General features: G+C 41.5%; 3 protein-coding genes across 3 annotated transcripts in view; 2 read left to right on the top strand and 1 right to left on the bottom strand.

The window, feature by feature from the left end:
• The window catches only part of tmem196 (transmembrane protein 196), a 59,256-nt gene that overhangs the window by 18,528 nt on the left and 18,525 nt on the right, over positions 1-22,203 (top strand). Inside the window, exons 9-14 of the mRNA XM_086061971.1 lie at positions 5,331-5,372; positions 6,064-6,187; positions 13,136-13,204; positions 13,298-13,616; positions 16,298-16,385; positions 16,942-17,103. The gene's annotated coding sequence lies outside the window, so the exon portion shown is untranslated. The remainder of the gene's footprint in view (positions 1-5,330; positions 5,373-6,063; positions 6,188-13,135; positions 13,205-13,297; positions 13,617-16,297; positions 16,386-16,941; positions 17,104-22,203) is intronic.
• Positions 703-2,563, top strand: sp8a (sp8 transcription factor a). Its single transcript, XM_086062787.1, has 2 exons — positions 703-978; positions 1,316-2,563. The coding sequence occupies exons 1-2, from the start codon at positions 871-873 to the stop codon at positions 2,435-2,437; spliced, it is 1,230 nt and encodes a 409-aa protein (XP_085918913.1). The 5' UTR covers positions 703-870; the 3' UTR covers positions 2,438-2,563.
• On the bottom strand, positions 3,194-21,700 carry itgb8 (integrin, beta 8). The gene is made up of 16 exons (XM_086061964.1): positions 21,236-21,700; positions 19,730-19,815; positions 18,428-18,599; positions 17,493-17,599; positions 16,936-17,075; positions 15,794-15,959; positions 13,276-13,434; positions 13,104-13,199; positions 12,126-12,218; positions 11,336-11,476; positions 8,714-9,122; positions 8,382-8,604; positions 8,202-8,308; positions 7,375-7,482; positions 6,012-6,175; positions 3,194-4,468 (listed from the first exon to the last, which is right to left on the bottom strand). The coding sequence occupies exons 1-16, from the start codon at positions 21,318-21,320 to the stop codon at positions 4,346-4,348; spliced, it is 2,379 nt and encodes a 792-aa protein (XP_085918090.1). The 5' UTR covers positions 21,321-21,700; the 3' UTR covers positions 3,194-4,345.

The raw sequence follows: 22,203 nt of genomic DNA, 5'->3' as shown, positions 1-22,203 counted from the left end.
GTCCGGCCTCTCCCTCTGCCAGGTCTCGACAACTTTACAAGCGTTTGTCTTTCTCTTTGACACATTTGGTAAAAGCATGTGCACCGTTGATTTTAAGTGAACTGAAATTGCAAATGAACATGTGCTCCCGCCCATCATTTGGCATACATATTTTATTTCATACAGAGGAGGAACATTAATTCATCCATTTTCTTATATTAACACTTATGGACAATTTAGAATCTTCAATTCAAATGTGACTTGTGAGGTTTTAACAAAAAAAACTTCAAACCGATAACATTTCGTTGTTATAATAATCAATTTTGACTAAGGTGCTTTTTCTGGGCTGACAGGTCAGCGTGAGGCGACAAGGATGTGCATGCACGTGCGCACAAATGATTGACACCTCATTAGTCATGCTTCGTGTCTGTGATTAGTTGATTTTCCTTTGGCACCGTGGTTTATAAACAAACTGTTTTAACAAATACGATCAAAAGCGATTAAAAATAACTCATAATTTTACTTAGCAACGAAAGTAAACGGAAAAAAGAATCACTTCAATTATGTTGTGATATGGATTTTTTTTTTTACATAAACTATTTGTTGTTGGTTCTTTAAATCCAATTGAAGTTCGACAATTTTTGAAGTTTAAAAAAACACATGTTGCTATTTTTAACTAAAATTTGTGTCTATTTGTGAGCCTTAAGCATTCAAATACTCAGTCGATTTTAACCAATCATATGACTTATTGTGGCACTCAAATAGCTGCTAAGGATTTCTCTCTCGCAACATGTCTTGCGCGGAAATTTACGACATCCCCGAGCTGTTAAGAGCAAGAGAGAACCCGCGTTGGCCTCTGATTGGTCCACAGGCCTCCAAGGTTTCCAAGGCATGAGGAAGCATCAAGTACAAAAGAGCAGAAAAACACGCACGGTGACACACAAAACACACACAGACGTGGACATGACAGCTCAAACCATGACTGCAACACTAATGGGGGTAAGTTTACATTTGTCTTTATTACATTAAAATTTAAAGGTGGATATTGTGAAAGTGGACAATAAGTGTATATTGGAATCCAGTATCCGTGTCTTGACTTATAGCAGACTTGTGTTAATTTATTAATTTAAAAACGTCCATGGTAGCTTATGGAAGCAACTACTATGGATCCATACACATTTTAAATGAATGAAAAGGCATGAACTAGATCACTTGAAGTTGAATGTTGTCATAAATGAACAAAAACGAGATTGCTGCAACTTAAAAGTGAAATTAATTCGCTTCACTTTGTTAATAAAGTTCAATGCAGGTGTAAAAAGTCTGTGCGTTCCCACAGGAGGACCCCAGGCTGGGCAGCACCCCGCTGGCCATGTTGGCGGCCACTTGCAGCCGAATAGGTGAGTCAAGTCCCTCCAGCGCCACCCCTGACCTCTCCGACATGCCCACGGGAATCTCCAAGGGCTTCCACCCGTGGAAAAGGGTCGCCCCGGCCACTTGTCTCACCTCACTCGGGGTCCCTTCCAGGAGTAACGCGGTGGGATTCTCAGACACCTCGAGTGCCTTCTCGGTGACCAACGAGTTTCCATCTTACCAGAACTCAGGGCAGTCCGATACAAGTTTCCCCGAACAGAGGTCCGTGTTTCTCTCCAAGTTGCCCGCCTCCGTGGAAGGTATCGCAGGGATATATCCGAGGCTTCACGCGCATCCCTACGAGTCGTGGTTCAAACCCGCGGCGGAGGTGGGAAGCGGGCCTTCGTCTTGGTGGGACGTCGGCACCACTTGGGTGGATACTCCCAACCCAGCCGGAATGGCGTCCCCCCTGGGCGGCTACGAGCATAGTCCCGGCACCGTTCAGCATCTCCTTCCCGGCACGCAGCATCTGTTCGACGGCTTCAGGCCACCCTTCTCGGAGTCCAACCTCTCCGGTTCCTCCGCGGGGAGACCGGCGCCCCCCCTGCCGGCATCCTCGCGCTCCTCCTCGCGCCGCTATGCGGGCAGAGCCACCTGCGACTGCCCCAACTGCCGGGAGGCGGAGAGCCTCGGTTACGGCGCGGCGAGCCCGCGACGCAGGGCCGCGCACAACTGCCACATCCCCGGATGCGGTAAAGTGTACGGCAAGACGTCCCACCTGAAAGCTCACCTCCGCTGGCACACCGGGGAGAGGCCGTTCGTGTGCAACTGGCTCTTCTGCGGGAAGCGCTTCACGCGCTCCGACGAGCTCCAGAGGCACCTGCGCACGCACACCGGGGAGAAGCGCTTCGAGTGCAACGTGTGCCGCAAGAAGTTCATGCGCTCCGACCACCTGAGTAAACACGCCCGGACGCACAGCGCAGAGGGGGGCGAGCACGGAGAGGAGGAAGCCGGGAAAGGCAGCAGTGACACGGACAACAGCGTGACCGGAAGCCCGATGCAGTCCCCTGACGTGCGCGCGACTGTGCACGCGAATGAGGTGAAATAAACAGAATTTTTTTTAGACATAAAAAGGTAATGGCACTTTATGATGAATGTCACACTAAACACGTTTACCTCATGTTATTTGTATGCAACGTTCCTTAAAAAAATAAATAAACATCCTCTTGTTTTATTTTGCTTCATTGGTTTCATTTATGTGCTTAATTTATTCATCACAATTACGCTTTTATGTGCTACGTTTGTATATCTGGGCTTATTTCTTCTCTTAGTTCACGAGCGCGTGGTTACAAAAGAGATGTCGTAATATTTATCTTGTCTCACTGGTGTCAATAAAACAGGTCAAACGCACTTTTCTCGTTCGGCAGCACATTTGTAACAATGGACTATTATGCATTACAACCAAAACTTGCTAATAAGCAGTCACCTCATTAAACGACAACTCTGAATTAGTCTCTTTGTTTCATTTAAGTATAACCTACTTTAATGAAACAAAGAGACTAATTTTGACATCGTTTTAGTTGATCAATTACTGATTCCCTGTGTCGTGGGAAATTACTCAATGCCACTGAATTGTCCTGAAAATGATTTCTTCAATACAAATGTATCTTTCCTCGTAGTGACGTAAAGCGATTCAATGCACTTCCACTAGATGGCAGAATGTACATAAATAACCTGTGAAACAACATTTTAGTCAGTAGTGCTTCGGGTTTTGCTCCCCGGCACGTGTTCAGATCACAAACGTGCATTTACAGCAAAACGATTATATATTTCTCGCCACATTGTACACATATAAACTAGTAACTACACTTTTGAAAAATCTTTTATTGTGATAGAAAGACATGCTACACAACAAGTCACAGAAACAGAAGTGCTGCTGTTACTTCAATGAGATGATTCACTTATTGCTGATTCTTTCTTTTTTTGACAGAAACCAACATTACAATTCAAGTTGACTCATTTACATCTCAAGAAAATACATTATAATAAATAGTTCCTGGTTTAACAGGGGGGGGGGGGGGGGATAAAGCAGCTATTGCTGTAAACATCATCGCCTCAAATTAAAATCACGAAAGGAAAAGGACTGGAAAGTCATTTAGTGCAGAAGGAGAGGAGTGGAAGAACTCTTCCACTTTGGATCTCAGTACCTTTCGAGCTTAGCTTGGGCATGTACCAAGTAATCAAAAGTATAAAGTCATCAGTCCAGTTCAGTTGGTTGTGGCAGATGGCCAACATACAGCAAGCGCACTTATTATTTGAGGTCACATGTTCTTGCCTGTGATGATATAATTCCCGGTGAATGTTACACTTTTATTATTATTCCAGTGGATTTGTTACGGCACCCTTAATGCCCAAATGTAGCACAAACATGTTATTTCAATCCCACTGAACAGCTCCCATGCCCTGTAATGAAGGGAGACCTCAGTAGTATAATGCAAAATAAGTGCAAGTCTAAACAGATTGACAACTTAAAATCACATGAAACACCTCTGATAGGGGAGGGGGGGGGGCAATGTAGTTGATCCGTTAAACAATGTAACCTCTACAAATACAATATTAATCAATGAAAAACAAATACTCAACACTAAATAGAAAATAATAGTCACAAGTGCACGTTATAAATTAACCCAAACAGCATTAACGTTGGGGAAAAAGTCGTACCTCAAATTGGCCACAAGAGGGCAGTCTGTCTGAGCCATAATATTTGGAGCGCTTTAAACTTGAATAGAAGCCCTCACGCACACATACAAACAAACACGCATAAATTAGAGTGGTAATGACTGCATGATCACTTTTGTAGAAGACTTAGTGCTACAACACAGGGAGTTTGGAGGGCTTGTGCTCTTTTCTTTTCTTTTTTTGCTGGGATAACCAAAATACTGTACTGGCCATCTTAGTCCCCAAAGTCTTGTCTAACTCATCACTATGGAATGTGTCCCGTTGCCCTCAACCCAAATTACTGCCAGGGTTCACCAAGGGGCATCTTGACGTGAACGGTCATCTCCACCGAGTGGTCAGGCGGTCGGTCTCTTCTGTAAGTTACCGTCTTCTCGTTGCTTGTTGGGATGTAGGATAATTCCTGAAGGGTGATTGGGAAAATGCAGGTTACATACATGAATGTGTATAACAAACATGGCTGCTCTTTATCGACTATGTCAGGGGTCAGCAACCTTTACTGTCAAAAGAGCCATTTTTAAGCCAAATAAATAACCAAAAATGTGTCTGGAGCCGCAAAACCTTTGAACATTTTGATGAACGAAACACTGTGTTGGTGTTAGTTTAATCTACCGAGGGCCCAAGAACTAATTAGAGCTGCACCGTAACAGAAAATATGCATCCAATACTTTGAGATTCATTTTCTTCTAGCTTCGTCTTCTGTTTTTAAGATTATTATGATTATTTATTTATTTTAAATTTGCCAGACTTCGTTTTTCATACATTTTTAGACTTTTATGAAATTTTTGACATTTTTGGCAATTTTATGCACATATTATGAGATTTTTTTTTGTCTGTAGACATTATATAGTATATATAATTTGTTGTTGCAATATTGTGTACATTATATGGTAATTTTCTGCCTTGTGTTTTTGTTGTTGTTGATATTTTATGGTTACTTTTTGAACGTGTTATTTTCTGCCTTTTTTTTGGGAAAAAAAATTCAGACTTTTTTTGCAATCTTGTGTACATTATATGGTAATTATATGTTTTACTTCTTTCTTTACGGACATTTCATAGTTACTTATTAAAAAAAAAAAAATCTACCTTTCGTCTCTTTTTGGACAACTTGGACTTTTTGTTTGGACTCTGACATTTTTAAAAATATTTAATTATTCATTTTTTAATCTAATTGTTAATTAATTGAAATTATATTGTATCTAAAAATAAAATAAATATGTAAAAATAAATAAATAAATGAACTTCTACAATTTTTTTTTTTTTAGAGATCAACAGCGAGCCACGGGAGAGGGACAAAAAAGCCACAGGTTGTAAACCCTCACTACTGTCTTCCACTACTATATGACATGCTCCTAATTCGGCAACTAATGCATTGTAACTAATACTAGTAGTGTGCATATGTACACTAGTGCACAATTTTGCCTCACTAGTAACGTCTTGTTATGCTAATGCATATAGTCCACTAGTGCGGCCAGCCAGGCTTATATAAAGCACTGGGGGAAACTATTACTAGTACTAGTACTTTTTCTTCTGCTTTGTAATTTCTGACAGTCTGGATACCCTGTTTAGTTTGCTGCCTCTCACAGTTCAGTCTTGGTATTGCAACAAAACATCAGCAGTTTTTGTTATGTGAAGTGCTGTGCTGGTCTTTTTGAATACACCACAAACATTAAGAGAAGTAAGCGAACGTGCCATTTTTTTGTGAACTCGTGTGAGTCAAAGAAGACCAAATCAACGTTGACACGCTCCCCCTCCATTTTCTCAGCAGTTCCGTAAATCACACAAGGTTGCGTATCCCAACACTGTGTTTACTAAAGCTGGGAGGCAAGCGGAAATGTAAAAGACAGATGTACGCAAGTCTGTTGCCTCACTCAAATCCGGACAGTAGAAGGATCTTTCAAAAAAAAAAAAAGTCAGGTTGTGTTAACCCCTCATGGTGAGCTTACCTTGCCAGTGCAGTTATATTCTCCATCTTTACGGGCATCTCCTGGCGACCAGCCTCGTTTTTGCAGAAGCAGCCTGGACACGGCCACCGCCACCAGCCCGCACAGAACCGTCAGTGCGCTCACACTTAGGAAGGTCCCAACCAGCCGACCTCTACTGGCACACTCTGTGGACACAGGTGACATTCAAAGTTTAATTCTTAATTGAATACATATTTATGTCTTAAACTTTGCTAACTCATTCACTGCCATTGACGGCTATAAACGTCAATTAAAAAAAAAAACAATTTCTATTAGTTAAATTTTTTTCCCACTTTTGTTAACAATTGTATAAAACCTTGAATTTATTTATTTATTGTACATTTAGAACAGATGTCAAATTTGTGATTAATCGCAAGTTAACTAGTGAAGTTATGCAATTCATTACGATTAAAAACTTTAATCACTTGACGCCCCGAATTTTTAATAATCTTTTTTTTTTTATTCATTGACGGCAATAAACGTCAACAATTCATTTGAACTATTTCTATAAGTAAAAAAAAAAAATCCACTTTTGTTAACAAGAGTATGACAACCTAGAATATTTTTATTGTACATTTAGAACAGATGTAAAAATTGTGATTAATCGTGAGTTAACCAGTGAAGTCATGCGATTAATTACAATTAAAAAATTTAATCGCCTCTTGCCTTTAATTTTTAATAATCTTTTCTTTTCTTTTTTTTATGAAATTATGGCAGTAAATGAGTTAATAAATGCGCCTGAATTGCCTCGTTGGCGATAACGTTCTTAGAATCTAAAACAGGCGAATTGTAAATTTGCGCAGGTTGACTGTACCGCGTTGCAGAAAGAACGATACGCACATGCACGCAAAGCGCGCTCTGAATAGTCTCTGCTGGGACCATGTGTAGATGACAGCCTCATGGCTCAAAACAAAGAGCCCAAAGACATTTAGGAACAGGGTTGCCATGGAGACCTGGCTCCGGCTCTACCCGGGAGGAGTAGGCGTCAGCAGTGCCCCGTCGGGTTGAGGGGATAAGGGCCGATGGAGGGAAAATGCACAATGAGCAGTTTTGTTCCAAAACTGCAGCGGGGATGAACTGTAACACTTGGATGTGCAACGTGTGTGAAAGTGTAAACCCGAGCGCGTGTATTTCAAATTGCGCACGCGTGCGTGCGTGTTTTTGTAAAGTGAGTCCAGAAAAAGAGGTGGGAAGCGGAGGGAAATGTAAAATACAGCTGCAACACTGACGGCAGGCTTGCTGACTCAAATGCACCAGGGTGCAGTTGACCTGCGATAGTAGCAGTGCTGGAATGAGGGCACGTGCTTGTGTGTTGTTGTGTTTGTGTACATGTGTTTGTGTGTACCTGCTCTCGTGCTAATGTGAAGCTGGTTCCGTCCAGACTCTGAGCTTGTTTGAAACCAATAGCGACAGTTGTCACTACTCATGTACATGCATTGAATCCACTTGCTCCCTGTTTGACAGAAAGATAATAGATCATTTATGTGTGAACATCATGGTTAAAATCACAATAAAAAATCAAAACAGTAGGCTAATTTGTTGTATATAAATATATGTAGTATGCGTGCCCTCTACTCTAAGTAGGTTATTCTGATTAATATTGTGTTTGTGGAATATGAATTAGCAGCAAATCCACCCGTTTTTATCCATCTCAGGGGGCGGCCATTTTGTCACTTGCTGTCAACTGAAGATGACATCGACAAGTTGCTCAGGTAACGACCAATCACAGAGCAGCTGTTTTCTGAGTCTGGTCATGTGACGATCGCAAGCTACGCCGGGATTGGTTGTTCCCCGAGCGACAATTTTCAGTCGACTGCAAGTGACAAAATGGCCGCCACCTGAGATGGATAAAAAGTGGTGGATTTTGCTGTTTAATTCATATTCCACAAATGCAATTATATATATGCAATCTTTCTGGTAATATACTGCCCCCTTGTGGCAAGCCATTTGAGCATTTATTCAATATCCATTGAACACCACAGTGGCTAAAACTATTAGCAGGAAATAGCCGGCCAGTAGAACTTCTTCATATGCTCATTACATGTTCCATAAAACATACTACCTTTCACAGTCATAGTTAATATAGCATAGATGCTAAAATGGCTAGCCATAGCCCCTTACTGATGTGGAATTGGAAATGCCAAACAATAACATTAGCCAAAAGAGCTGTACCTGACATCATATCAATGACGTAAACGACGTCTGAATCGCAAGTGCGGTTGCAGTTTCCCGCCTCATGTTGTTTGAGACCATGAGCCATGTGACAGTCGACGCACTTCCTGAAAGAGACGGCTGCGTGAACATACAGGTAGTTACCCATCATGCTTTGTGGTAGCAAACAAAATCAAGCACCAGTTCGATTGGCAGGAGCTTTGACAAGCAGGACATCTCTCGCAGAAGTCTCCGGAGTAACTGTGATTGTCACACACACACTGGCCGCACACGCACGTGCCTCGTGCACTGCACAGCGAGCCATCAGGTGATTGGCAGGTCACCGTGGATACGGGACAACTGCAGCTATCACCTGTCCAGTTGTCCTCGCACACGCATTCACCCAACACACACATGCCTCGTCCTGATAGAAACAAACAGAAGGAAGACCATTTTTACAAATGTTTGCAGAAGTATTGATTTTTAACGTGCAGTTCTGTATTTAGAATTAAGGGTATCTATCGAAAACGTACCCCCACACGGCAGCCCGTCTTTATAAGAACAGGAGAAGTCATCACTCTCGCAGTATTTCCCATAGAGTGTGCCAAGTCTACTGTTCTCGCACACACACCTCCCGCATTCACACACTCCACGGCCGCTACAGTCCACATCAGAGCCTTCCGCTCTGCAATTCCAGTTTGATTCATTAACAAGTCCCCGATGTGGTTTCTGCTCCCGACCGGTGCCATCTATATTCCCCGCACATGGCGACCGGCCGCTCTCGTGGCAGAGTCCTGTTGACCCACAACCGCACTGACATTTTGAGTGGATCCGAACAGTGGTGGATTCGTTGTAGCCCACAGGGCGAACCATCACTTGAATGTCTTCATCTGCACCGTGGTCAGGACAGGAGCGCAGGCCAATGGTGATGTTGAAGTAGGCCTGTGTTGGGTAAAAAAAAAAACATGTCAGCAGGAGTGTGGTTTTTGAGTCTGGACCACATGGACAAATTAAGTTCATCATTGGTTCACATCTGGCGTAGGTGCAAGTTCATCTGTTAGTAGGTAGGTTAGCATCGAGCATTCGAAGGCCAGTTCCAAGCGCCGGATCATGTCTCGGACCGAGTGACAGCGATACCCCTTGGAAAATCGTTATTTTTCGGGATGTTTCAATAAATTCCTGTAATTACCGGTAGATCAGCCAGAATTGACAAACTAATGACGAATCATGGAAATGACCATTGGAATGGGCAGATGAGGCTGCAATAAAACCTTATGTGAACGTTTCATGAGAATATCTGAAGAATTAAGACAATTGAAGATTTTTGCGATGAAAAAAATGTCAACAAAGACGTTAATTGCCCCTCATTTACAAAATTCAAAAATGAATAACTTGTCAATTAAGTGATCTCGGTGTCATTTGGAAAGTGTGTTTCATGCATTTTGAAACTTTTGCTAACATACCAAGTACGGTAATTGGCCAATTTCTCGCTAGCCCTCTAAAATTCCACAATACCAGCTCAGTGTCATTTTTTACATTTCCAAGTGCTATTTATTTTATGTCATTTAGGCTACCATAATGTGCTGGTATACAAAGAATTGTGGATATATAACTAGCAGGAAGTATGCGCTCAAATGAACTGTAGCATGTGAGCCACTAGCTGAAAATGACGTGCCACCCTAGTGGTTAAATTAAAAAGTCTCTTTGTCCAAGTGAGGACGAGGCCACCGTCCATCAAGAGGCTGTTAGCTGGTGAGCTAGCTGGTGAGCTATCTCCATCCACTAGCTTTCCTCTAGAAGGCTGTTAGCTTGTGAGCTAGCTGGTGAGCTAGCTCCATCCACTAGCTTTCCTCTAGAAGGCTCTTACCCTGTGAGCTAGCTGATGAGCTAGCTCCATCTTGTGAGCTAGCTGGTGAGGTAGCTCCAGTCACTAAATTTCCCCCGGAAGGCTGTTAGCTTGTGAGCTAGCTTTCCTCCAGAAGGCTCTTACCCTGTGAGCTAGCTGGTGAGCTAGCTCCATCTTGTGAGCTAGCTGGTGAGGTAGCTCCAGTCACTAAATTTCCCCCGGAAGGCTGTTAGCTTGTGAGCTAGCGGATAAGATAGAAATTTCGCTTTCCTCCACAAGGCTGTTAGCTGGTGAGCTAGTAGCTCCGGCTACTGGGTTTTTACAGTGTCAAAATTCGAAGATACATTTTTTTACATTACAGTGGCTTTAAATTATGTTGTGTTGTTTGTAAGGCTGTGGGAGACAAATGTATGACTAGTGGGATTAGTGAAATTTGTAACCTTCCCAGAGTTCCTTTCCTTCATTGTTGGCCGCTTTTCCCCTAAATGTAGAAGGCTTATGGGGGGGGAAAGTGAGGTTTAGCCAAAAATAGCATCTTTGTTGCCCCACTTGATAATGACGTTTAGAAGCTGAAGGCTATTGAAATGCCATCTTCTGTTAAGGCTTTATGTGTGCGAGTTGAAAAGGTTTGAGTCTTGATAAAGGGGACATTAAGTTCAACTTTAAAGCAAATAAAAAAATAAAATGCAGCACGTTTGCCAATGAGACTCCTGCAAAGGAAACATTTTGTCTTCACTTATCAAAGTCATTTAATAGGCGTACACTGTTGATATTAATTAGTGTGGAAAAGTATGCACATGTTTCATTTTATTTTTATCGCTATGCTGATAACGAGTGGGTACTTTCCATAATTCATTTTCTCCATCCATGGATTAAAGGTCTGAACTACTGAGGCATGAATCAGTGGGAGGAAAGGAGACTCATGAGGAGATTAGGTAGTGAAAAGAAAGCAAAAAGACAAAACAAAGACGTTGGTTAGCATAACTGAATGTCACAAAAAAAAATTCACATAGGGCTGTGTAATAATGTTAAACAATTCTGCAGTTTGGCAGTACATTCTAAGCAGGTACAAAATGGCTTATTTCCAAATACCCATATTTCAAACAAACAAGTAATGAAATCACAAGGATTTTTTATTATTATTATTATTATTATTTGCATTTAATACAGCATTTAGTCTAATCCGCTCAACTTGGATTATTTTCCCAATCTTTCATGATGTGTATGTGTGTTGAAAGCATTCTAGTACAACGAAATAAGAATCTGAATGACAATTGAAACTCTACTGTGTCAGTGTTTGCAGCTTTACCGTCTGATTAGGTTGCACCCCCAAGCAGCTCTGCTCTTTTGAAGTTGCACCTTCAGGACACATGGGGGACACGGACGTCCAGTACCTGCTGAATGCCTTGTCATCCACTGACACAGATAATGTCACTTCTGTCAACAAGCTCTATAAATTAAAAAAAAAAAAAAAAAATGGAATTAGACGATGAGCTTGAATTCCGCAAAGATAAAACCTTGCATACTGCATAGGAAAGCAGATGCGAGGGAAGAGAAACAACATGATGATGGCGAATTTGAGACGAAGAGCGATAATTGTGACCAAATTGCAACTTGTCCTCAAAATCCCCTCATTGTTGTGGAAGTTTTTTTTTTTGCAAAAGGCTTATGGGGAAAAGGAGGTGGGGCCGAAAATAGAATCTTTGTTTTTCTACATGGTCGGGACACCTAGATTGTGGGAAGGGATGGGGTGGGGGGAGCGGTCCGATGGCTATTACAATAGCCGCTTCTGTTCAAATTCAGCTGCTTGTGTGTGTGTGTGCGAGCGTGCACCCAGATCTGTGGATTCGGACAATTCTTGAACCAAACAATGAAGTGCTGTGCTGGAAGTGAGATTATAGGCCAGACTGCAGCTAAATGAACAAACCACCAGTCACACACAAACATATATGCACAATTACACACACACGCGCGCACTAGTCTGTTTAAATAGTCACACTGCTGCAGTCTCTTTTCCAACCTGGTCCTTTTATTGTCATTGGAAGTTTGAACACAGAGAAGAGAGGGAAATGTAGAAAAATAAAATAAGCTGAGTGTACCTTATAGGAGTCCACTACTAGATCGATGAGGTTTGGAGACTGGAAGAAGCCTATCTTCCCCAGGTAGGAGCCAGGTAGCAACCGCACTAACTCCTACAGGTAGAAAATGTTGCAGAAACACTTGTATCACAACCTATCCAAAAGAACATTTTAGTTTTTAGCACAGGTGGGAAACGTACTCACATTTTGTTCTTGTAACTTGTAAAAATACAAGTCAACTCCTTAAGTAAAAAGTACTGTACAGAGATATGTATAAAAAAAAACACCACCTCTTCTCTGACAAAAAAAGCCACCCAAGGACCTAGCTTGATAGCTAGCTCGTTAGCAACGTTACAACTCATATGCCATCAAAACTAGCAAAGATAGCTAAAATTTGCTAATGCTAACAACTGAAAATGTATACTTTTGAACGTTCTTTTTTCATAATTGACAGAGTATTTTTGAGCACCATAACCTTGTGGTTTTTAGGGTTTAGTAGTCAACATCTACTGTATAACATTTATTTTCAATACTTTCGAAACCAATAACTAAATCCCCCCAAGATCTTTTTTTAATGTTGTGTCATCAACCATCGAGGCTAAAAACTGTAACATTTTGACAAAATAAGCAACAGAGTAGAGATGTCTGTTTTCAAATGTAGGGAGTGAAAGTAAAAAAAAAAAAAGGAGTATCTAAGTATTTGTGTTTTGTTACATTTCCGCCACTTGTTATTAGTGGCAGTTTGAAAATTCTTATGAGAGTTTTTATGATGTAAGGGACACATTAACAGTCTTTACTGTTACCTTAATACCCCCCCCCCCCCCCCCCCCCCACCTTCCAGTGGTAAGCACTTTGCACTCATTCACCTGGTGACTAATGATGGAGAAGACTACCATATAAGCTATAGTACATACCAAATAGTAAGTGCAAGTTATGGAACACTATTAACTTTTTTTTTTCTTTAAATGTGTTTGATGCTTTTTGTGACCTGAATATTACCTCGTACCACTGGTACTGTTGTTTCTCCACAGCAAAGATGGAGTAAATGTGGTTTTCCAGCAGTTTGTCAAACAACTGGCCCAAACTTGGATGGTCCTAAGGTAGAATGTCAAGAGAGTCAACGTCAATTTGTTTTAAAAGTGATATGAAGTGCACTTAATCATCTTCTCACCATCCTGGTGCTCCCCGCGTAGACGTTATTTTCCAGGTGGCACCGGCCGTCGTGCGGAATGACAATTCCTGCCAGTCGGCTGTCCAGGGCGAGGTGAGAAGGCTGGTCGGTCATCAGGAGCAACAGACGTTTGGCCTCCGGACGCCAACCCACAGCTTTCTGAAATGGAGACAAAGCTAAGTGGCAATAACATCCGCATACTTTCCCTCCGGCAGAAAGGCTGCGTTTTCATCATTGTTATGTTTTTGTTTGCAGAATTACACTGAAACTACTTAAACCATTTCCGCATAATTTGGTGGAGTTGTCGGGAAAGAAAGAATTTGAAGTGGAGTCAGCTGAAGGTTAGGAAGGTATTTTTATTACCACTCTTGTTGTTAGCATGACATAGATATAGACATTTTTTGAATCATTTCTTAGATTTTGTGGTCAATTCCATGAAATGTGTACAATTCGCCACAGTAATTGTTGCAATTAAAAAAAAAAACTATTGAATTCATATTTATTATTTTCAATTGTACACAGAAAAAAAAATGCTTCAAATTTACACGGTATGTTTTCAAGGTGGTGTTACTGTATGTATTCGTCTATTAATTTCTCTCGAGCTCACTTGTCAGCAACACAACATAAAGAGTAATGTGGAAAATGTAAGTACATAACATAACACATGTGGTAAGATACTCCAATTTCAAACATCACACTCTGAGCTCTTTTAGCTCTCAAGGAAAAAAAAAAATCTCCCACTAGTCACAACCCCCCCTGTTTATGTCTGTGTCATAGACTGTGGGAGAAAAGGGGGTCTGTGTGTATATTTAAGGAAAGTCAGCAAGCTAATAAGATAGGCATGACATAATGGAGAGTCTATTTGTGGAGCCATGAGTGCCGTGGTGTTTCCCTGCAGTCTGGTTACTCAGGCCCCCCTGCATGGCATGACTCAAAGCCCCCCTGCAGTCAGCGTGTAAGCTTACTGCCACTGTGAGAGTGTGTCAGTCACAGTCATGGGCGTCATTTCTTGGGATTCCAGTGATGCTATCTGACGCTGAGTCAGAAAGCCACTATTCTACCGCAAGAAAGGCCTCCCTTTAACCATTGAAATTTTTACTGGCTCATATTTATTGAACTATTAAAAATAAGTGGGTTCCGACACCGGTAATTAAAGTTGAAATTAAAAGGTAAACAAATGTAGTCAGAGACGTAGGGGAAGGTTTAAACCTGGAACAGCAGTGGCAATCTAACAAATGTATATGCATAAAAAAATGTTTTGTTTATTTTAACACACTCACTGCATATAAATAACCCAGCAGTGGCTCCGTTCATTTTTGACCCAGTGCTGGGTTATCCATCCCACAATTTGGGTTACTTTTGACCAGTTTTGCTAGCTGAAAGGAGGAAACTAACTAATACAAGTTTAGATAATCACAACAAATTACAAATTAATCTGATGAGAGTTGAATGGCAATTTTCTTCTTCTCAATACTTTTTTTATTAGAAGAAGAAAATATTTTGTGCCCCCAACTCTCTGCCGCGATTATAAATAATATAATTTGTCTATAAAATTGCTGTAAACTAGCCTCACTGATCTGAATATATGACTGGATAGCCAATAGCCCATACATGCCAGTGCCGTTGAAGCGACAGGGCGGCCATCTTGTTCCTCCCATCTCGCGAGCAGACTACTGTATAAACTATACGATATACGTACAGATTAGACATATATAGCTCGTAGGCAGTTAGTATAGATAGGACCGGGGGCGGGGTATTCACTATTTTTTAACAAGTAAAAAAAAAAAAACATATATGAAAAATAACACGTGGACAGTATGTGCTGCTTTGAAGACCCCCTTTTTCTTTTATCACTCAGTTTCTTAGACACCAATGTTTGTTGAATTACAGTAATAATTCCTTAATATAAAATATAAATGTGTCTAAGGTCCTCTTGTTTATGTTTAACAAATTTAAAACATCATAAATCATGTTGTTTCAACTAAGTACCGTCTCAAATGTTCTCCAATTTCGATCCTGTAAATGTGTAGGATCGTATGCTGAGAAACGTTTCTTGGGAGGAGCCGCGGCTTCAAAAGTCTTGGCCTATCCGCTATCCAGTAATATATTCAGATCAGTTAGTAGCCTACACTTCAGCAGAAGAACAAATGATGCTTTGTGCATGCGCTGACAATGAGAGTGCCACTGCCACCTACTGTAGTGGATGTACAATTACACTTTTCTCCCTAATATGGCAACAACAACAAAAAGTTCGTCTTTTCTTCCACTCTGGTTCTCCAGTTGACCAAAAACAAAACAAAAAAAACGTTCTTTTTTTTCTTTTTTTTACTTTACCCTGTCAGCTCCAGCTGGATGGATGCAATTTGACAATTCTAAAGATTTTTTTTTTTTAGGTCGGCATTGTGTGGATTCTTAACAATGTCTACTGTTAATATAAATCGGGTGGACATATAAAAACTGATAATCCAACAACAACCCCACAAGGATGCCTTGGAGGAGGTATCAAGGACTCACAAACCTGGCACACAGTAGCTTGCAGCATTGCGTCCAGGCCTCCCTCAGGTGTATCCATGTTACCCGAGATGCGTTGGCGTTTGATCACACGTGTGAACTCGCTCATATTTCCAGTCATGCTTAAGACGTGATGGAAGCCGTGGGCGGGACGGCAGCGGATCTCGTAGTCACTGGTGGAAGAAGTCAGATACAGAAACCGTTAATGATTGTCGCATTCACAGTCAAAAGCCTCTTGTTTGTGTCTCCCACACAGAACAATGGTGAATCAAAAAATGCAAAGTCACACTGAGTCATATGGCAAATTCCCAGACTTCAGTTTGTTAGTTGTCTTCCTGCTTTAGTCTAAAAATATATATATGCAATTAAGTTAGTGAGTATGGCTGCCTCACAGTTCTAAGGTTGCGGGTTTGAATCTCATGGCTTGATCATGGCTTCACCTTTCCTCAACATCTTATCTAAGAGAGCTCTTAGTGCCTAATCATGCCACTTGAATTTTTTTTTTTCTCAGATCTACTCGTGCTTCCCAGAATCTTCAAAAGCAGACTGAAAGGCAGGGACTTCAGCTATCAGGCTTCGTCTCATCTTCATGATATACAGTACGCATTTATATCTATTTATACCTCAGAGCAGATGTCGAACCTTCTTTTTTTGATGAAAAATGACTGGCTCGGGCCCGTGACCTGAATCATCTTTTAGTTATGCTGCCCTTCCGTAGAACTCGACTACTGGGGGTATTTTCCCATGAGGCACTAATATCCTCCTCGCCATCTCGAACATCTCATTTCACATTACTATAACTTGTATCTCTTGCTTTGATTTATTCATAGGTATGGTAATAGTCTTAATGTGAATATGAATATATTAGTCTATATGTTCACCAGCAATCATCCTGTTGATAGGTACGTTACAAGTTCAAGTCATTATTTACGAGAGAGGCAGACACCCCATATTAAGTCTTACTCGTACTCTTCCATTTATGTACAAATGAGCACAAGCTAACTTCTCTTGTACGTGAATTACTGCTATCGAAACAAAATTTCACACGCTTTGCACAGGCTGCCGTGAAATATGTTAGAGACTATTTCAAGACACCTGTTGGAATATTATTTTAATATGCTACTCCAATCATCAAGTGATTTTTCGAACCTGCAGGGGTTGTTGATCTTGGTTGGATGCACGTTAATGTAAGGCGACACCGGCTTGTCCACAAAGGAGCCGAAACCGAGCCAAAGGTCTGAGGAGTACTCCGTCATACGCAGAGACAGAGCTACACCCACCGTCTTGAGCTGTGAAGTGGGCAGAGGAAAATGTGAGGTAAGAAATGCATACGTGATGAGGGCAAGGTTTATTTACATCCTGAAAACGTGCTTATATATTTATACTTTCTACTTGCCCCAGCCTTCATACTCTGCTTCTTTTGACTCGTCAAAGATTCTTTTGAATCTCTCCACGCTTTACTTTAAGGCCCATTTCAGTCAAAAGTTCAAAATGAATGAAAGAGGGAATTAATTTAATAGAGCATGCCGGATTCAAATATTAATATCCTGTCTGAAATGATTAGAAAACTGTTTTGGTTAAGAAAGACATTTAGAGCTCTTATTGTGGAGGCAAAAATTAATCTCAGCGGTAATTCTTAAATCCCGCCTGAAGGTCTTTCTCATATGATTCATGTCCATAAAGGCTCCGGTAGTTGAAACACTTACGTGATCGAGATTTTCTTGCATGGATGCGGATACGTCTACCAGGTAGTAAAGATCCACCGGATACCGCGGCAGCTGCTTTACAGCAACAATGAAGCTAGCCTCTGAACCTGTAGCACACACGTTGACACACAAGAATGAATATCAACAGTTCATCTTCACATGAGAGTTTTGAGAGTTTATTTACTCAACTGCTAATGGGATATGCATCAATAAATACTCTATTGGGGAGATGGATGGAAGGGGGGGGGGGGGGGGGGGTCACGGGAACCCTTCAGTTAACTCCGACCTAGCAAATACCAACATGAGCAGACTAGTAAGGAAAATAATGTGTTGGTTACTTGGTTTTGAGTGGTACAAGGTAAGATTTTTTTCACATATCCTGGTGAAAGTAAGAGAGAGGGAAAGAGCTAGCTCGTTAGTTAACTATTATGCTAGCTAGGGAGCTTGCTAACTACCTAGCTAGCTAGATTGATAGATATTGTGCTGGATGGAGGGAGGGAGAGAGCGAGAGAGAGAGAGAGAGAGAGAGAGAGAGAGCTTTTTAGTTAGCTATTGTGCTAGCTAGCTAGCTAGATGGATAGATAGAGAGCGTATTTTTATTCATCAAGATGAATTGTCACACGACCAATATTTAAAACAGTACATTAGGGTAATAAATAGAAACAACAAGCAAAGTAAAAACAAATACCAAGAGCACCAGTGAAGAAGAATTAATTATACGAGAGTATTTTTTGTACACCAAATGCAATGTGTGACAGCAAAAATGAGCAATGTATTTAAGGTTGGTGATTATTCATCTTATGCGGATAACCCACATGGCGACTAATTGGGGCAGGGTGTTTATTAGGTGGACGGCCGCCACAAGTTCAAGAAATCCATCAATTTCATTTAGTTGACAATCCTGTATATGATATTTAAATCTAGCTTCAGCCTACCTGGTGTGAGCGTGATGCTGATGTCTCGCGGGGACACTTGCGTACTACCGACGGTGGTGTTTACTTCCACTTTGACGTCCGATTTCTCTGTAAACTCTGGTCCGCAGCCTCTTTTGAGCAGGTTCACCTGTAGGTCGCAGCGATTGCCAGCACCCGTTCCCTCCAGAAAATCCTGAAGTCAAATAGTAATAGTAAAATCGAATATCTTGAATAAGAATTAGGAAAATAGTTTGCAAGATTATCATTCCTTTGAATAGGAACAAAGTCCCCTAAAAATTCTTATGTTTAAGGTTCCTTTCTTGTAAGATGTGATGGACTTTTCTGTGCTTGACCACCATAACAGTCATCAGACCTAACAAAGCAGCAGTTTAATGCCCTGTAGCTTTGGAATGGATTAGTGGCCTTTGCTCTTTTGGTCAGCGTGAAGGAGCCACACAAACATATTGGAAGAACAGCAGTCATGTAAGCATTTTGGACCATTTCTTTCCTTACTTTGTCACATTTTTAAAAAAGATATCACTATAAATCAACTCGTAAAATTTGAAGTCGGAGTTGAGAGAATTAATTGCTATGAAGGGCCACAGCCGAACTCTAACAAGATCCACATATATATTACATTATAGTTGTATGAAAAAAAAAAGGAAAAAAAAGCTTAGTTTGAGATCTTAATGAACTGACTTGTAATTGCAAATTCACTGGCCAGCAGGACTTTGCATGCATGAATAACAATAGCTGTGCTCAATGTTAAGATGACATTGCGGACGCTGATTTATTTAGACGTGCTGAGCATGCGTCCATTTGAAGAACTTTTTCTCAATGACAATGTGTGTTTAAATACTAAACACGCCAGTGAGCACTACCCAGTGATGCTAGAAAAGGTCAAGGTTCACGTGGTGTGGACTGCGTAGTCTAGCTAGTATGTTGGTAGATGTATTAGTTCCCAAACAGCCTGTCGTGTTTGGACCTTTTTTTTGGGGGGGTGGGGGGGGGGTAACTTCCTCAAGGCCGGGCAGTGATCCTGGGTGGATGCTTTATGAGACAGAACTCCCAGGCAGACGCACACGATTGCAGCGATGACTAGACTAAACATATGGGTCAAATGTGGCTTTGCCTGTGCTGCTGCTATGTGAGAAAGAATAGAAATGGAATGGAAACATTCGCATTTCACACAAGGGCAGCTTTAAACATCATGCTCACATCTGTGGATGGTATGAAAGCAAAACAAGTGCATCATCCGAGGAATGCCAGAGACTCACTTCGAAGTGTGCGTTTTTTTTTTTTTTTTGTTGACACGTTCCATACCTCCTTGAAGCACCACGAACACTGTGGTCCACGTCTGAGGCACTCTTTGCAAGACGTAATCAGAGCAGATGGGCACACGTTGTCACCTGCGGGGGGAAGATGGTGACAAAAGAAGAAAAAGAGCGAATTTGCATATGAATTGGTAGCATGTGTCATCGCGTATTGCAGCAGTGGATCCTGGCAGGATATTTAAAGATCTCATTTTTATGATGGAAGCACCACTTACAATATCATCTCACGAGCTACTTCACTATGCGTCAGGCTGTGGGAAAGTAGTTAATTGTGGGAACAGGTGCTGCAATAGGCCGCATGAGTCAATCAACTCACGTTATGTACACTCACGTTTGTAAAGGAGCCACTAACGAAAGCAAAGCAAATGTAGTTGTAATATTTCTCGGGCGAGTAAAGGGTGGCATTAATGATTCATTCAGTTGAAGTATCTGCTGAGATCACTTTTTTTTTTTTTTCAAGAGCCTGTGAGCTCACAGGGGGGAATGTAGGCCAGAGAATAGCTGCAGGTTGTTCTGAACGTTGCAAAAGTGGCATTAGGATCCAATTAGCTCAACATTTAACTGGCAGCAGTAAATTATAATTTTTTTAAACCAGTTTTGCAGGAAAATAAGAGGTCTGGCTGTTTTTTTTGTTTGTTTTTGCCATCAGTGTATTAGCTTTCTAGGAGTAACTTCTTGTTTTGTTTTCTGTGTAGTCACTGATACTGATACAAGGTAACAGTACCACTAATACTTTTGATACGTAAAATTTCCAAGAAAAAAACTGTCCGATAATTTTAAAGAGAGACCTATCCTTTTTCCTTAATATTGCATGAAATTAATGGCAATTTTCTGTTCTTTTAATTTCTCGTTCTTCGTCGTAAAACAGCCACAATATCAGCGGTCATCACGAGTACCGATACCTAGAAATAAGGTTAGGTATCAGCCCGATACTGATATCTGGTATCGGCACTCGCCCATCCCTAATATAAAATGTTCATTGCATCTTGCATTCATCTTGTAGCAGTGTAAGGTTTCGGTTTCCTCAAAAACATCCAATTATGAATATCGCAACAAAAGTGAGCAGACCCCATTTCTTTCTCTCTCTCTCTCTCTCTCTCTCTCTCTCTCTCTCTCTCTCTCTCTCTCTCTCTCTCACTCACTCTCAATCACATTTTGCTACAAAAATACAGCATCCAATACAATACAAAAATCTGCTAAAATAAATGATTTATTATAAACGTTTAATCAATTTCACCCTATATTTATTTTTTCAAAAAGCCTAAATTAATTTAAAAAATGAAAAATACCATTAAAGTAAAGCTAAATATGGCATGGTAAAAGAAACAGAGTTTAAATTAAAAATAATTCCGCCCCCCACCCCCCTTACCACCACAACAAAAATGACTCTTATGACTGTGGCTTCAAATGATGCTGCACAGGAACACCATGAGACAGAATGTAGGTTAATTGCAAATACATAATTATAATTGGACTCTAATGACGCTCCACTCACCCGAATGGGAGGTTCCAGCGCAGAGAGCCACTATAAGCAGGAGACACAGAGGGACGCTGCCATATGTTAATGGCCAGGAAGTCATATTATCCACGCCGGGTGGGTGACCAGACCGAGCGGGGAGGCTGCGTGGACTCACTGGTGGGAGTCTGGAGACCCGGGACCGTGCGTCCGCCGCTTCGCCAACAAAAGCCGGGAATGGCGCGCCGAACCGCGGAGCATTGTTCCTCAGCCAATAACCCTCTAATCCCGGGGAGGTATTCACATCCCCCGGTTCCAATCAGCTTAGAGGCGCGCTCCCCCGCGCACCACCGCCAGGAGGGCAGGTAGAGAAACGGCTTTTGTGCGGCAACGGTAAGCCCCCGCGCCCACCCCCTCTCCATCCACGCACTCCGTCACGATCGTGCCGGGGCTGCCGTCCACTCGCTGACCCAAAATAAGCGGACCAGCATGCTGACTGAACATGCTGCACAGGGAGCGAGTTATAGTCGCTGAACTGACTCAGGTAGGCGGTGCCATGGCAACCAGAAAGAGCGAGGCAACGGGAGAGAGAGTTGCAAATCAGTTTCGGTCATTACGTCGTGACGTCACGCGTACTTCGAAAACTACGAATGCACCGCTTGTAAACAAAGGGAGAACTTTGAGAAAACAGGCATGGCTTGTTCATCCCTAGTAAACAATCATAAAAGGGCTGGAAAATGGACTTTAATATCACTCAATTTTTTATTATTTTTAAAGATTTTTTTTTTATTTGAAAGTTTTAGCTAGCATGCTGGCCGTATGTTTTCCCGAAATTTATAAGAACAACTAGTGTTGTATGTGTGCCTTTAAGGGGTGTGGCTTAGTGAATGGCATGGCCTATATCTGCTAGCAAGTGTTTGACTGAAAGTGTATTGGTGCTGGGGCTCTCCTTGCCCACTTGCAAGGACATTAGAGTACCTTATTTGCTCAATTTGTTCACTTTACTC

The sequence above is a fragment of the Leptonotus elevatus genome, chromosome 19 (genome assembly GCF_054856555.1).
Source record: "Leptonotus elevatus isolate MCC_2025b chromosome 19, RoL_Lele_1.0, whole genome shotgun sequence".
Lineage (NCBI taxonomy): Eukaryota > Metazoa > Chordata > Actinopteri > Syngnathiformes > Syngnathidae > Leptonotus > Leptonotus elevatus.
The sequence above is the reverse complement of the archived record's forward strand: the minus strand, read 5'-3'. Positions and strand labels throughout refer to the sequence as shown.